This window comes from Lissotriton vulgaris, chromosome 7 (genome assembly GCF_964263255.1).
Source record: "Lissotriton vulgaris chromosome 7, aLisVul1.2, whole genome shotgun sequence".
NCBI classification, from domain to species: domain Eukaryota; kingdom Metazoa; phylum Chordata; class Amphibia; order Caudata; family Salamandridae; genus Lissotriton; species Lissotriton vulgaris.
In genome coordinates, this window is record NC_141695.1 from 382,403,952 (window position 1) to 382,418,225 (window position 14,274).

Sequence of the window (14,274 nt, forward strand, 5' to 3'; positions counted from 1 at the left end):
AAAATCGACTACCCGGACTCCATAGTACGTTTTAAACAGGGGTCCATGTGTCGAGTGTTAAAAATGCGCTCTATCACCTTAAAGGGTCCAGTCCATTTGTCCTGCAAGGCACAAGGTTCCACTGGTGACATGACCCAAACCTGTTGGCCTGGTTGAAACTCGACCAGAGTGGCATTCTGGTCGTACCAGCGTTTCATCTCCTCTTGGCTGGCCTTCAGGTTGGCCTCGGCCAGCTCGCGAAACCTCCGCGTCTGGTTCCGGAGGGCCAGGACGTAGGAGAATACGTCGGGGGGTGTGCTCGGTGGGGCTGCCTCCCAGCCTTCCTTGACCAGGCTGAGGTGCCCCCGGACGGGGTGCCCATAGAGCAGCTCGAAAGGGCTAAACCCCAAGGATTTCTGGGGTACCTCTCGGTAGGCGAACAGGAGGCAGGGTAGGAGGACGTCCCACTTGCGTCGCAAGGGCTCCTCAAGACCCATGATCATCCCTTTCAGGGTGCGGTTGAACCGCTCAACCAGGCCGTTGCCCTGGGGATGGTAGGGGGTGGTGAACCGGTAGGACACCCCACACTGTTGCCAGAGGGACTTCATGTACCGGGATATGAAGTTTGTCTCTCAATCGCTCACCACTTCTCGGGGGAATCCCATCCGGGAGGAGATCCCCATGAGGGCCCGGCCCACGACTGGGGCCGTCACGGTCCGGAGGGGGATGGCTTCGGGGTATCGGGTGGCGTGATTGACCAGAACCAGAATGAACCGGTGGCCTAAGGAGGTCCGGGGGTCCAGAGGTCCGACGATGTCGATCCCCACCCTCTCAAAGGGGGTACTGACAACTGGAAAGGACTGGAGGGGAGCCTTGCGCTTGCCTCCGCTTTTGCCGCTAGCCTGACACGTGGGGCAGGACTTGCAGTGGCGTTCCACATCAGCCCGCATGTGGGGCCAGTAGAAATGGGTCACTAGTCGCTGGAAGGTCTTATCTTGGCCCAGATGCCCTGCCAGGGGTACATCGTGGGCCAGGTTGAGGAGGAGTCCGCGGAAACGTAGGGGTACCACCAGCACACGGGCTGATCCTAGTTCCGCGGTCTTCTGTTCACTGTACAGTAGGCCGTTTTCCCAGTAAAGGTAATGGGAGCCGGACTGGTCTCCAGCGGCCTGGGCTGCGGCCTGTCGGCGGAGCCCCTCTAGGGCAGGGCAGGAGGTCTGCTCTTGGCAGAACTCCTCTCGGGACGGTCCTCCCTCTTGGCGCCACTGGGCCAACTCGGGGAGATCTGCTAGGGTCGGGACTGGTTCAACAGCTGGTCCGAGGGACCTTCGTCGGATGTGTTCTCTTCGAGGGAGGGCTGGTCGAGGACCGTAGGGTGCTCGCCGCCCTCGGGTACATCAGGGGCTGAACTGGGGAACTCAGGCTCTTCGTTCTCGGGGTTGGGCAATCTGGCGGTCATGGCCCGGGTGCTCACCCAGGCCCATTGGGGCAGTCCTAACATGGCTAAGTGGGTCCTTCTCTCTACCTCTTTCCACGGGGAACTCTCTAGGTCATTCCCCAGGAGGCAGTCTACAGGCATGTCCATGCGGACTGCAACCCGCAGATCGCCCGAGACCCCTCCCACTCGAACGGGACCTGGGCTATCCTGCAGGTGCGGACAGAGTTATCGGCTGCTATCACCCGACAGGAGGTGTGGGGGATGATCATGGACTCAGGAACTAGCGTGTACCTAACAGACGTGATGCTGGCTCCTGTATCCCGAAGGGCTCCTATGCTGCGCCCATTAACCTTCACTGTCTGGCGGTACTTTTCGGTGTTGTCGGGCAGATAATCTCCGGGGATCATCTCACTATTCCCCAGGGAGGCTAGGACCATGGCTGCGGGTTCCCACTCCCCCTGTTCTTCTATCTCTTCCTCTTCTAAGGCTACTGAGGATATCTGTCTAGAGGAGGGCCCAGTGGGAGTGGGTTTCGGGGTCAGGGGACATCGGGGGTCACCGGCATAGTGCCCGGGTTGCTGACACTTGAAGCATGTGGAGCTGGGGCGGAGCCCCGGGGGTCCTGCACTCGGGGCGGCTCTCGTCGCGGGAGGAGAGCGCGGGGTCTGGTTTCTGGGGGGACTACGCTGAGGCCCTGACTGGGAATTTTGCTGCTTGCCCCGACCTCCCCCACCTCGCTGGCGGAAAGATTCTTGGTCGTTCCGTGGGGGGTCTCCCCCGGGCGCCTTCTGGACTCAGGTGGCCACCCATCGATCGGCTTCCACAGCCAGTTTCCGTGGGTTGGCGAGCTTGCTGTCCAGGAGATGCTGTCTGAGTTCCACAAAGCAATTTGCGGACAGGTGTTCGTAAGCCACTAGGTCGACTAGGCCCTCGAAGGTGGTCACATTGCTGCCCTTGATCCACCCATCTAGGGCCCGGGTGTAGTAGTTCACATAGTCCACCCATGTGGTGCCAGGGATCTTCTTGCACTCCCTAAACCACTGGCGATACATTTCTGGTGTTAGGCCGTAGCGGAATAAAAGAGCGTCTTTCATGTGTGGGTAGGCGTTCATGTGTGCCGTTGGTAGGTCCAGCAGGGTATCTCTCCCCTCGCTGAGGAAACGGCTCCACAGGTCGGCCCCCCAGTCTTTCTCCGGGACCCGGTGAGCGGACATGGCCACCTCGTATGCCTTGAACCATTGCTGGATGTCGTCTCCTTTGTAGAATTCCTTTATAACATCCTTGGGGATATGCACCTTCGTTTCTTTGGGGACCACCTGCTCCCCAAGGCCCGGTGATCTGGCTGCTTCTTTTCTGGCTTTCAATTCGATTTCCTTGAGGCTGCGCTCGTGCTTGAGCTGAAGTTTCCGTCCTTCATGCTCCCTCTGGAGCTTCTTCTCCTCTAGCTCTCCCTGGAGCCGCAATTGCTCCACCGCCAATTTTTTTTCTGCGAGTTTGAGTTCACCCTCTAATTTGAGGCATGCTAGTTCGAGTTCATGGCTTCAGTCACGTTCTCGCTCGGCCATCTCCTCCGATGACCGCTCTCTCCCGGTTGCTGGGCTCCGGGTCGGTTGCTGGATTCTCTCACCGGTCGGTGTACCGGGTTCAGTCTGTGGCCTCCCTCCCTCGTCTTCGATCGGGGGAAGAGATGCTCCGGACTCTACCCAGGCGGTCAGCGCTTTCTGGGAATCTTCCTTAGTACTTAGTCCGGTACTCGGGATACTCAGTTCTTTGCAGAACTGCTTCAGCTCTCTATGTGTGTAATCTTCCAGGAGGTCCTTGTCGAAGGTTGTCTTTACACCAGATTCTGTAGTCGTCATTGTCGCTCTTTTCTTGTGTGTTTGCTGCGTGTAGGCTCAGGTAGTGTGTCAGTGGTACGATCTTTAGACGTAGGTTCGTATCGCGTCGCTGCCTCCAATGTTGGAAGGCGGTGACCCCAGGGGTCAAGTAGATTCGATTCTCCTAACCCCCTGGAACCTCCTCTCCCACAATTACTGCCGAGTCTTATCGAGGGGGGAGTCCCCACCGGGGAGGACTGATCATACACACTGTCGACACACCACACTTATGAGCTGACACCACACCGTGATTTTTTATCAAGAAAGACTTTATCAAGATTAAAGTAAGGAGCAATACACAGCGATCGGGGGATCGCGAAAGTCTCGTAACGAGGGGTCGGGGAAGCGGGACAGTCTTAGGAGGCCAGCTGGCACGCCACGTACCCGGCGCACAGTTCTCAATCCTCGAACTGGGGGGTACGGGGGCTGGCGATGGGACTTGCTGTCCTCCTCACTGCTGGTTCAAGCTGTTTGTGAGGGTAGCGTCGATGGTCCAGCCGGACCAGAGAGTTCGTCAAGCCGCGACGAGGTCAGCAGGGCTTGGGCAGGAGTACTCCGTCGTACTCGTAAGTAGATGGAGCCGCGACAGCGTCAGCAGGGCTCCGATGTTCAGGTCTTGTGCTTCAAGAGGGAGCCGCGACAGCGTCAGCAGGGCCCCGATGGTTTGTAGGTTCTAGGGTGAGCCGCGACGGCGTCAGCAGGGCTCAGTGGGTCAGAGTCTGTTCTCCTCGAAGTCAGCCGCGATTAGATCAGCAGGGCTTTCTTGTCCAAGATACAACTGCCGATTAGGTGGAAGGCAGGCTGTCTTATAGTCGTCGAGCTCTTTGATGTCCGGACCCTCATAGGCAGGAGGCCGGAGGTCCGAGGGCCAGGCGCCTGATCGTCTGGGCGGTTGGTTCTTTGATGCTTTAGACCATGTGTCCAGGGAATCCCAGACGCCCATCAGGGCCTGGAGCCAGCTCACTAGGAGGCCCAAGGTGCCATCGAAACCAGCCCCCAGGGATAGTTAAGGGGTTTGAGGGAAACCAGTTCCTCGGAAGGGGGCCGGAGGTGTGATGGAAGTCTTGGTTTCGGGTACTTGGTGAGTCGTTCACCCCCCGGGTGGATCTGGGCGCGCCGGATGCGCAGGCTTAGCGGCAGCCAGGAGAGGCCAGGGCTGCCGAAAGGAAAGAAGGCGGCCGGCCGGCCGGGGTGGCCAATCATGGAGTCCGATGGTTACGTGCATGGGTGCAGGCACGCGGTCTGGGGATCGTCTCAGGTCCAGTGTAGGAGGGTCATGTACAGTTCTGGGTGGACGGGAATCAGTTCCACCCGTAGATCTGGGGCTGCGGAGATCAGCGAGGACCACGCCACGAGGCCGGGTCCAACAGCCAGCATAAAGGATCTAGATCTATGTTCCACTGGTTTGAAAGGCAGGATTGCAAGTAGGCCCATACCACGTTTTTATGACGTAAACTTAGTTTTGTGTTACACTATCATACTGGTTGAATGGTTTTGATACACAGGTTATGTAGTTTAGTCACGCTACATTTGGTTCGTCAGAAATGTCATGGAGAACTGTGAAATTGAGTTTAAGTCGGCTGTGCTAGCAACTGTCTGCCCAATTTACAGAAAGTGATGGGTCTAGGCGTCTTTCTCTCGACGCACCAGCATCCTCTACGGCACGAGTGCTTACCTCATGACAGACTTTTAGTACATTTGAGGCATTTTTAGAAAGCATATTTTATTCATTGTTTAAAAGTAATTCAACCAAGCTTGCAGTTATCTTGCCTAATTTTACAAAAATCGCCCGTAGGTTGAACAGGTTTTGTTCTGCAAGAACCTTCAAAACCAGGCAGAAACAATTGTAAAAAAAGTGGTGGTTTGCTTGCTTAAATGAATTCCAAAAAGCCCCCCGTAGAGCGCACGCGTTTTGTACAGAAAGCGCATTGAATTTAATTATACGAAGGTGTGTAAAATTAAAACAATTTAAAACCTCAAACTTCTAACATGACGAAAACAGGGCGGGGAGAAAGGAAGGGTGATTGAAAGCAAAGGTTACGAGAAGGGCTGGAGGAAAAGGGAGGAGGAATGTGAGCAGCAGGGTCGGAGTGCAAACAGAGGAGCCTCATTACAGCTGACAATAAAGGAGGGAGTGTGAGCAGCTGCTGTGCTCGTGCACGACATCGGGCACGCAAGCTTTAGGCCAGCAAAACCATGTAGGTTGCACTTTAAAAACTCACTTACTAAATGTCTCGCAGAGACAGCATGCGCTGTCTCAAGCGAGACCTAAAAAGAAAGCATCGACTAGTTTACATTGCCGTTACAATACTCTGTTGTACCTTGGTACCATATCACGTGATGGTTACGACAACTAAAATGTTTTATTGCAATTTTTATTCTGTATCTGAATTATGATGTTTTCATCATGGTGGTATGTTCCACTCTTTTTATGATTTTAACAGATCACATAAAAGTATTATTATCAGTCCATTTTGGTTTTATTACGTTGTTGTCTGAGTAGAATAGTGTGGGATAAGAATTCTAGGAAAAGGAAAAGAAAGAGAAAGCGGCAAAAGGGTAAACTTTCCACCCACATCTTCACCAAGAGAGAAGTGTGTTGCTCTGTTATAGTCTTCACCCACCACCTATTTGCGGAGTCCGGTTACTGGGTAACGTATAATTGGAATAGTTGTATACAGCAGTTACCTTTTACGTTACTTTTCTTTACAATTTGATGCACCTGGAGAGACCAACATTTCCCCGAAAAAGGTTTGGTCGAGTGTAGAAATTATGGTGAAAACAGATGTGAGTTAAGCAATTGAGCCCACCTTTATTTGTCAGTGCAAATTCAGGCTTCTGTTTATAGAACCCACACCCTGTGCGGTCCCGTGAATATTCGAAGGCTTGCATTTATCACTGTTCCAACTATGAAGAATAAAGTCGGCAATGCCCATGGTGTACAGCATGAACACAAAACAATGACATAGCCAATAGTCCCAAAGGCGAGACCTATTGGCTTTGCCAAAGCTTGTTATTTCCAGTCATTACAATGGTCTTAGGGGTGAGGTTGTCCCGTGGTTCCTTCCTTGTGCTGATGCCAGGCCCTGTCGGGGTCCCATGTCATGAAGTTCCTCTGGATTCTGTGTCTGTCACTCAGACCCAGGGGCTGACTGATAACATCGAACTCCTGGCGAGTCACTGACTCACACATCTTACTACATCAATTCAGACAGATCTGCCTGGTAATAAATATCGCAACATACGATGATGGTAAGGGGATGAAAAGATGCATGTTTGAAACAAGTATAACATTTACCAGCAAGAACACGGACCTCAACTCGTACGTTGTAGACATGATGATGGTCAGTTGTAATGCCTGGCCTTTACGTGGCAGTCACAGCGACTGTGTGGCACTTCAGTGCTGACAAAATGGTGAATGTTTGCAAACAGTTAATGACCACCTACATGTGGGCAAAATGTGGTACTTTTTTCTCCACGCATGATACACATATTTCAGCACAAATGATGCTTCTTACGTGAATCATACCGTGGCAAACCGTCACACACAAAAGTTGTGTGCTCACTGGACCTCACATAGACAGTGTCTAAAAATAATGTGGTAAATGTTTGTAGCGCAGTGCGTGTCCAGTTTCACAATTCCCCGGAGATATTATCTCCTCCAAACACTCTTCTATATCTGAAACCATTGAAATGGGATTTATGCAAGATGACACTGACCTAAAATATTGCACTCGGGTCAATGGGCAGCATGTCATGTCAGCAAAATGAACATTAACTTAAGAAACAGCAATTCAGTTATAACACCTGATTTATAAAATCTAACTGCAGCTGATCTTGCTTATCGCAAATACTAATAGAAAAAATCCGTTTCGGACTGTGCATCCCAGCATCAATCTCTCTAGCTGTCCATAACACGCATAAGAAAGTTTGATTGACTTAAGCGGATTCATATAATTAAAAAATGTTACGTTTCGTAAAGGGAAACACTCATTAATAAATTAAAATGAATAGCAGAAGTAGACAACCGCACTCTAACCACCAAAACAAAAGTCTAAGATTAAATGAATGTCATAAAGCGCCACTTAAAAGTTGGGGCTACAATATCAGTGTTGGGAGTTTCATATTATCATTCATTGAACGGTAATGTGGGGGGGGGGGGGGTAATACGTCTTAATATTCTTTAATATTACTTGTATGGCCATTAGAATTGTACTTATATGAGTGGTTTCTCAATCCATAACCACAGAAATGATGTCTTATTCTTGATTTATTTCCAATATTGCAAGAGATGGACATAGTGACTTTATATTACAGATGCTCAGCCAATTCGAAACCTTAAAAGACGTTTCACGTCCTAAATAAAAACACATTCATAATGGTGTTGGTTGTATTATGGACCAATAATGCCCTGTCTGGGCTCTGGTGCCATGTACAAACTACAAAGGCTTGTGATGTATTAACCTTTGATTCCATTATAGGGGCTTGTTACATCTTCAACTATCTGCAGTGTCTTAAGTGACCCGCGTTTGGATAATGCCATGTTCATTTAAACCATAGTCACCCTCTTAAAATAGATACTTCTTCAGATGTCAATGCTGGCATTGCTTTATAATTTTTTTTTACCATCTACACTAATTTACCTCCATAACCTTCAATGTGTCTCCCTCCCAAGCATTGAATATAGCCTTCAGTAGAGAGTCACCACTGAGGGAGAGGCAGTAAAAAGTCCACACAGAAGGAAATATTTGGTATGTGACTGACTCTGCCACAGCCCTGTACATTAGAGGTCTTCGTCCAAGAGGAGAAACTCGAGGACGATTCTGATTTAGCCCGCCACGTCACAGTTTGAAAATTAGTGGAAATTACTAATGTTCTCCAAATGAGAGTTCCGCCAAAGCATCCAGATTCCCAGAGGACTCGACTCTGTCTGTTACCAGTGGCCTGGTGATACAGTATTAAATCAGTCCAATAAGGAGTTATATTAATGTCTTTAGATGCCTCTAAAATAGGTGTATGTTATTATATGGAATGGCACCACAACGCGGGCACTACATATCCCCCACCACATTCCGGCATGCTATATCATCTTGGAAGAAACCCTCTCAACGCCTCCCTTTTTTTAGAATATCACTTGACTGAATGATCTTAATTTTTAAATTAATTAACTCATAGCTTTGCTTAGTTTTAACATTGTAAACAATGATGTAGCGTTGATGATATAACGCCCCATGATGTAGTGGACTCCATGTAGTGGGATAGACCCTAAATCAATACAGTAATGTTAAAACATAGGGGATTGACAACGTTCAATCAATACATATAAATGGCTTGACTTTCAAGTGCCAATTCATGATTTTATTCACTTAAGGTAAATGTACACAAACAAATTATTTTACTCGCCCCTATGACAGTGCCTGTCATATACTGACCTACATGTCCCTGCTTATATTGCTTACCGCTCTCATTTAAGAATTAATTTTTTAATCTCTACCTTTAGTGCCCCCCAAAGGGTCACTTCGACATGGACCTTTAGGCCACATCAGAACCATTGTTTTCCTAAACAACCTATTACAGCGCCAGCACTGTGTACTATTACACTGGAGGATATTTGAGGTAGCGGAAATACCGGGGCAGGAATGCTCTGGAAAGTTGTAGTATTAACAAACCTGTTTGTGATCTATTCGGATGCTGAAAATACTGGGAAACTTGGGGCCAGATATACGATGTACAAATTGTGATTCGGTAATAAGTAACCAAATCACAATTTGGGTTTGCGACCCAAACTGAATTGGTATTTGTGAGGGGCATGTTTTGCGTGCCCCTTCCAAGTACCAAATCGTAGTAGTATGCAATAATGTTTTGCGACCGAATTCCTTTCACAGAACATTTATCTTTTACCACCTCCTCAGTGGAGGTGGTAAACCATTTGCAAATGGGAAGGGGTCGCCAAGGGACCTTTGTGAATGTTGACCAAAACATTGTTTAAGCGCGTAGGCCACTGCCTATTCTTAAAAAATGAAACCTACCCTTTTTTCTTTTAAATTCATCCAGTTTCCTATTATTTAAAAACATTCACAGATATGGAGGTGTGCCGACCCCAGCACGCCACCATCCCTGTGATGGCTGCCTTTGCTGCTGGGTTTCAATTTGCAACCTACCTCCTTAATTCATTAGTTAGGCCAAATTGCGACTAACAAGAAGTTGGTCATTTGTGAACTGACTTATTAGTAAATAGATCCGTTTGCAAATTACCAGACCAGACGCAAAAAAATGGTTGCAAATTGCTACACTTTCTTAGTACATCTAGCCAATACTTCTGTGAAGGGCAGGATTAACTATGCTTCAAGGGTGTTAATGGACCGGGAATACACAAAAATGTGTAGGTTGTACGAAAAGAGCTTCTGGAGAAAAAAACAGAAAGCAAAGTTAGCAATAGAACATTTTGAGTAGTTTACACATTATTTACAGTTATGCATGTGTAACTTTTTACAGTTGCTCTTGGAAAGCTGCAGCTGTTTCAGCTTTTCACAAGTAAGCCTGGAATTCTTTGAAAATCACAACATTTGTAAATCTTCCCTCAAAAATCGGAATGATCTTCTGGTGTACACTTACATATTTTGAATCTGGTCCATTCTATCGATTGAGAAAAAACAAAATATTTAGCCCACACTGAATTCAATATCCAAATATCAAGCAATTGGCCCAAAATATGAAAGGGCTGGAGGTATGATAGTAAACAAACCCATCCCTAATATGTGTAGGAAGCGACTTTGAATTTTATGAATTAAATACCGGTCTAAATCTTTTGAGGCAGATGTTTATGAAAGGTCGAGCTTTTCACATTCTACATTTTAGAGTCTACACAGGCATGATTTCGACATGATTTCGACTTTGGTAAAAATACTCCATGGCTCTGATGGCTTGCCAACCACCAAAGTTAGAGATGTCAGCTGGTCAGTCAGACATCTCTTAACATTGGCAAGAAGTGCCGTTATGGCAGTTTCTGTCAAAGATGTAAAAGTTTGACGGACAGCTCTAACAAACATGAAGATCCTCTGTTTAACGTTTACACCATTTTACATTTTGTAAAATCAAACTCCCAAAGTGAGAGTTTGTTATTTATAAATGTGAAACTAGGGGCCCCCACACCATGAGATGTTCTTCCCATTGTGTGAAAGACATTGGGGCATATTATCAAGGAACAGCGTTAAAATTATTGCCGCTTGAGCGGCAGGAAACTGCTGCTAAAACGGCGATATTGGGCTTCATAATATGCTGTAGAGAATTCCAATAGAAGCCCATGTTAATACCAGAACATGGGCTTCTATTGGACTTCTCAAGGGCATATTATCAAGCCCATTATCACCGCCTTAGCGGCAGTTTCCTGCCGCTAAAGCGGCGATAATTTTAACGCCGTTCCTTGATAATATGCCCAATTATTTTTTTTGCTGGTCCTTTGGTGGTGGTCAACAGCAAAAAAAAAAAATAGCCTTCTGACTGCCCACTCTAAATATGGCAGGTGGTCAGATAGGTAACTTGCGACATCCCTGTGCGGTGTTGGGCTGTCGGAGGAGTGTGTCAGCAACAAAGCCAGAGTAGGCTCCATCGTTGACATACTTTCAGTTCACCCGCCCACCTCTAAATAAGTTGGGCAGAACAACAGGTTGGCAGAGAGGTAGCCTGTCACCATTGCAACAAATGTCCTACTCAGCAAAACTCTCAATCAGGGTCTAAGTTTTTTAGAAGGATATTTTTTGCTGGATTTGCTCTTACAGGGACCCGACATATACTCGATGGTTGCTATAGAAGAAAGGGCTGCCATCATCCTTGCCTTTCCCAGTGGTAAGTAACCTATTCATGCAGCCAATGAGCGACATATTTGTCTCTTTTCTGTATATATGCGTGACACGTGACCCCCTCTGTTTCAGTCCTCCCAAGCTGTTCAAAGCACTGGTCTGATTTCACGTTAGCTTGGTTCACCTCTGGTTTTCACCAACTGCTTTATTAGGTGTTACTTCCTGCTAATAACATTTTGATCTATCAACATTGACTTATCCTTCTTGTTTTTCCCCCTTTGTTATCCAAGACCCTGAAACGGAGGAAACCTCAATCAGCACAGAAAATGTAGTACGTATTGGACTGGCCGGTCTCATCCTGCTGGTGGCATTGATCTTCGTCATTCAAGCTTGCTTTGAAACAGGAGTTGAGAGAGGATGAACGTAGACCTACAAGTTCTGTTGTACAACAGTTGAGACTTTCTGATGGAAACAAACCACCCCACTCTCAAAAATAATGGAATACGTAGTAGTAAGTGATATCTTCACCTCGTCTCATCCAAAAAATTGTATGACATCACTGTACACTTTGCACCATGGGACAAACGTTTGGAAACGACAGCTGATACACGATTTAGTGACTTTTTTCCAGAGGACATAAAGATATCTTTACCCAAGATTGCTGTAATTCATGTAAACATTGGTAAATTTATTTCACAATAAATTATTTATTTTTCGCTTGGTAAACTGATGTATTCAGAGAAGAGTGAGAACGTGCCATTTACTGAAGAGCGATCATCTCCAATGGATGAGAAGAGTTAGCCTTGTATGCTCCTACTGTGTTGTTATGTAAATTACTGGAAGCACATTTTGATCAAAATATGTGTCTGTTAGAGATGTTTAATCTCTGTTCAGTCTACATTTGCCTTAAATTCATTTTACTTTTAGTCTTAATTCCCTCCACGACCCTGGTTAGTTTTTTTTCTTTAATAAGTATATTTTAACACACTCCATCAAAACAGGCACTAACTGCAATCATTTTCGAGCATTTCCAGCGGATATGGAGGACTTTCTATTATAAATTTTCTAGTTACAAGCTAGAACCACATCCTACAAGACAGCTCTTCCTGTTACAAGGTTGAACTTTTACCAGACACACATTCCTGAAATAAAGAAGGTCGTCCTACTACAAGACACAACTGTCTGCTGAAGAGCAAGCATTCCTGCTGCAAACTGGGGTTTCGTGCTTTTTATGAACGAATTAATCTAAGAAGGTGGCACTTTGGTTTATAAGATGGGAATACAAAGACTAAGGCGAGATCTCCTGTTCAATGACGGACTTCATGTTCAGAGCCAGACTGCGTGTAGCAATGTGGAGAATTATGAGACAAGACATCCTGTTCTGCGATGGCCTATCTGAGCATCAGTGTACTGCGAGAGGTCACATCAGACAGACAATACCCAGTAATGTGAATCTAGTAATGAGAATCTAGTTTGGCTGAATGTTACAATTGGCGTGTCTTCTTTCTTTAAAGCACTTATAGGAATGCCACTTGCGGGTCTTGCAATGGATGTTGTAATGTTATCATTGACCATTCATAAATCTGTATAGACTGCTTCGAAAATGTATATTTATGACGACAAATAGACAGGCAGGCTACCAAGAAAAGAATGTATTTATTTGGGGTGTGTCCCCCCGAAAACTCTCCCCCAAACCTACGCCCCTGGTAGAGTGGTTCAGTCACGTTATGATGTTTTGAGGATTGTAACAAAGGCCATTTTGAGGTTTTGAATCTTTGAACCACTTTGAGGAGTTAATGGACTTCCTGAAAACTAACTTTGTTGACTTCAAAGTTTTTTTTGGTATGCATTTTTTGTGTTTTGGAGCGAGTATGTGAGTGCTGTTAGAGGAGTGGGTGTTCTGCACCTGGCATAAGACAGATTGTGACACTCTTTCTTTTGCATTTTGGTCAGGCAATGGCTATAACGAGATATGTTGCTGTTGATTTACAGTTCCTAATCTCTTCCAATATTTCATATAGGGTTTTTGTTATTTGACAATTATATGGTTCAGAGTCGGCTAATATCATGTCTTTGGAGTGCATTTGGTATAGTAGGATCCTGGATCTACTCTGTAGGTGCTGTTACCAGTTTTTCCAAATCACTTTGGGTCCCTCAAAGGGTGTGCCTTTGGTATTTTTATCTGATAGATGTGCTGCTGTCACATTTATCAGCTTTATTATCACTTATATTGATAATTTTATACTCCAAATGAGATATCTTAAGAGTACAGTCAACGCCGGAGTACCCGCTGCCGGCTGGGTGAGAGATACAGGTACTCCGGCGGTGACTGTACTTTGACAAATGTGTGACTAAAAGACAGCACCATATCCCCTGACCCGCATGGTGCAAATTAGCGACACCAAGTAGAACAAGCATTTGCAATGCAATAGGTCTCGCATTAGGAAAGTTTGAGTTATTGGTATTGTAAATGACAAATTTTTTATTTATGTGTTGGTTTTGAAAATAGAGAAATTAATAGCTTTGTCATTTACAATGCCAATATTTTTAACTTTCGCAAATGTGACACCTATAACATTTGTAATGCAATATGTGTTGTATTTCCGTGACTTAGATGTATTGATATTACAAATAACAATGGCTTTTAATTTTTTTTAATAAGTAATACTTAAATAAAAGTTACTTTAATTTATAATGGCAATAGCTTAAACTTTTGTAAATAACTTTTGTGAAGATTATGTTCAGTGTATTTTATTGTGACGAAAATCCAAGAACAGAAGTGAAATATTAACATATTTTTGTGACATTTGTAATAAAGCTTGAAACATTGAGAAAACATATTTGAGCCAGTTGTTGTTGAATGGTTGCACAGATTGATGCTGTGGTGGCGACAAGTGATGTTGTGGCGTTCAGTGATGCTGTGGTAGCGCATAGTGATGTTGTGGTGCCCCTGAGTGATGCTGTGGTGGTGCTGAGTGATGCGATAGATAGAGTGAGTGCGATAGTTAGATAGAGTGAGTGCGATAGATAGAGTGAGTGTGATAGATAGATAGAGGGAGGGCGATAGATAGAGTGAGGGCAATAGATAGATAGAGTGAGGGCGATAGATAGAGTGAGGGCGATAGATAGATAGAGTGAGGGTGATAGATAGAGTGAGTGCAATAGGTAGATAGACAGATAG

At 46.1% G+C, this 14,274-nt stretch overlaps 1 protein-coding gene across 1 annotated transcript in view; it reads left to right on the forward strand.

Annotated features, from left to right (window-relative positions):
* The window catches only part of LOC147701694 (T-cell-interacting, activating receptor on myeloid cells protein 1-like), a 125,265-nt gene extending 111,336 nt beyond the window's left edge, over window positions 1-13,929 (forward strand). The window contains exon 6 of the mRNA XM_086930328.1: window positions 11,384-13,929. Within this exon, the coding sequence (XP_086786454.1) occupies window positions 11,384-11,514 (131 nt within the window). The 3' untranslated portion in view covers window positions 11,515-13,929. The remainder of the gene's footprint in view (window positions 1-11,383) is intronic.
* Window positions 13,930-14,274: the final 345 nt, after the last annotated feature.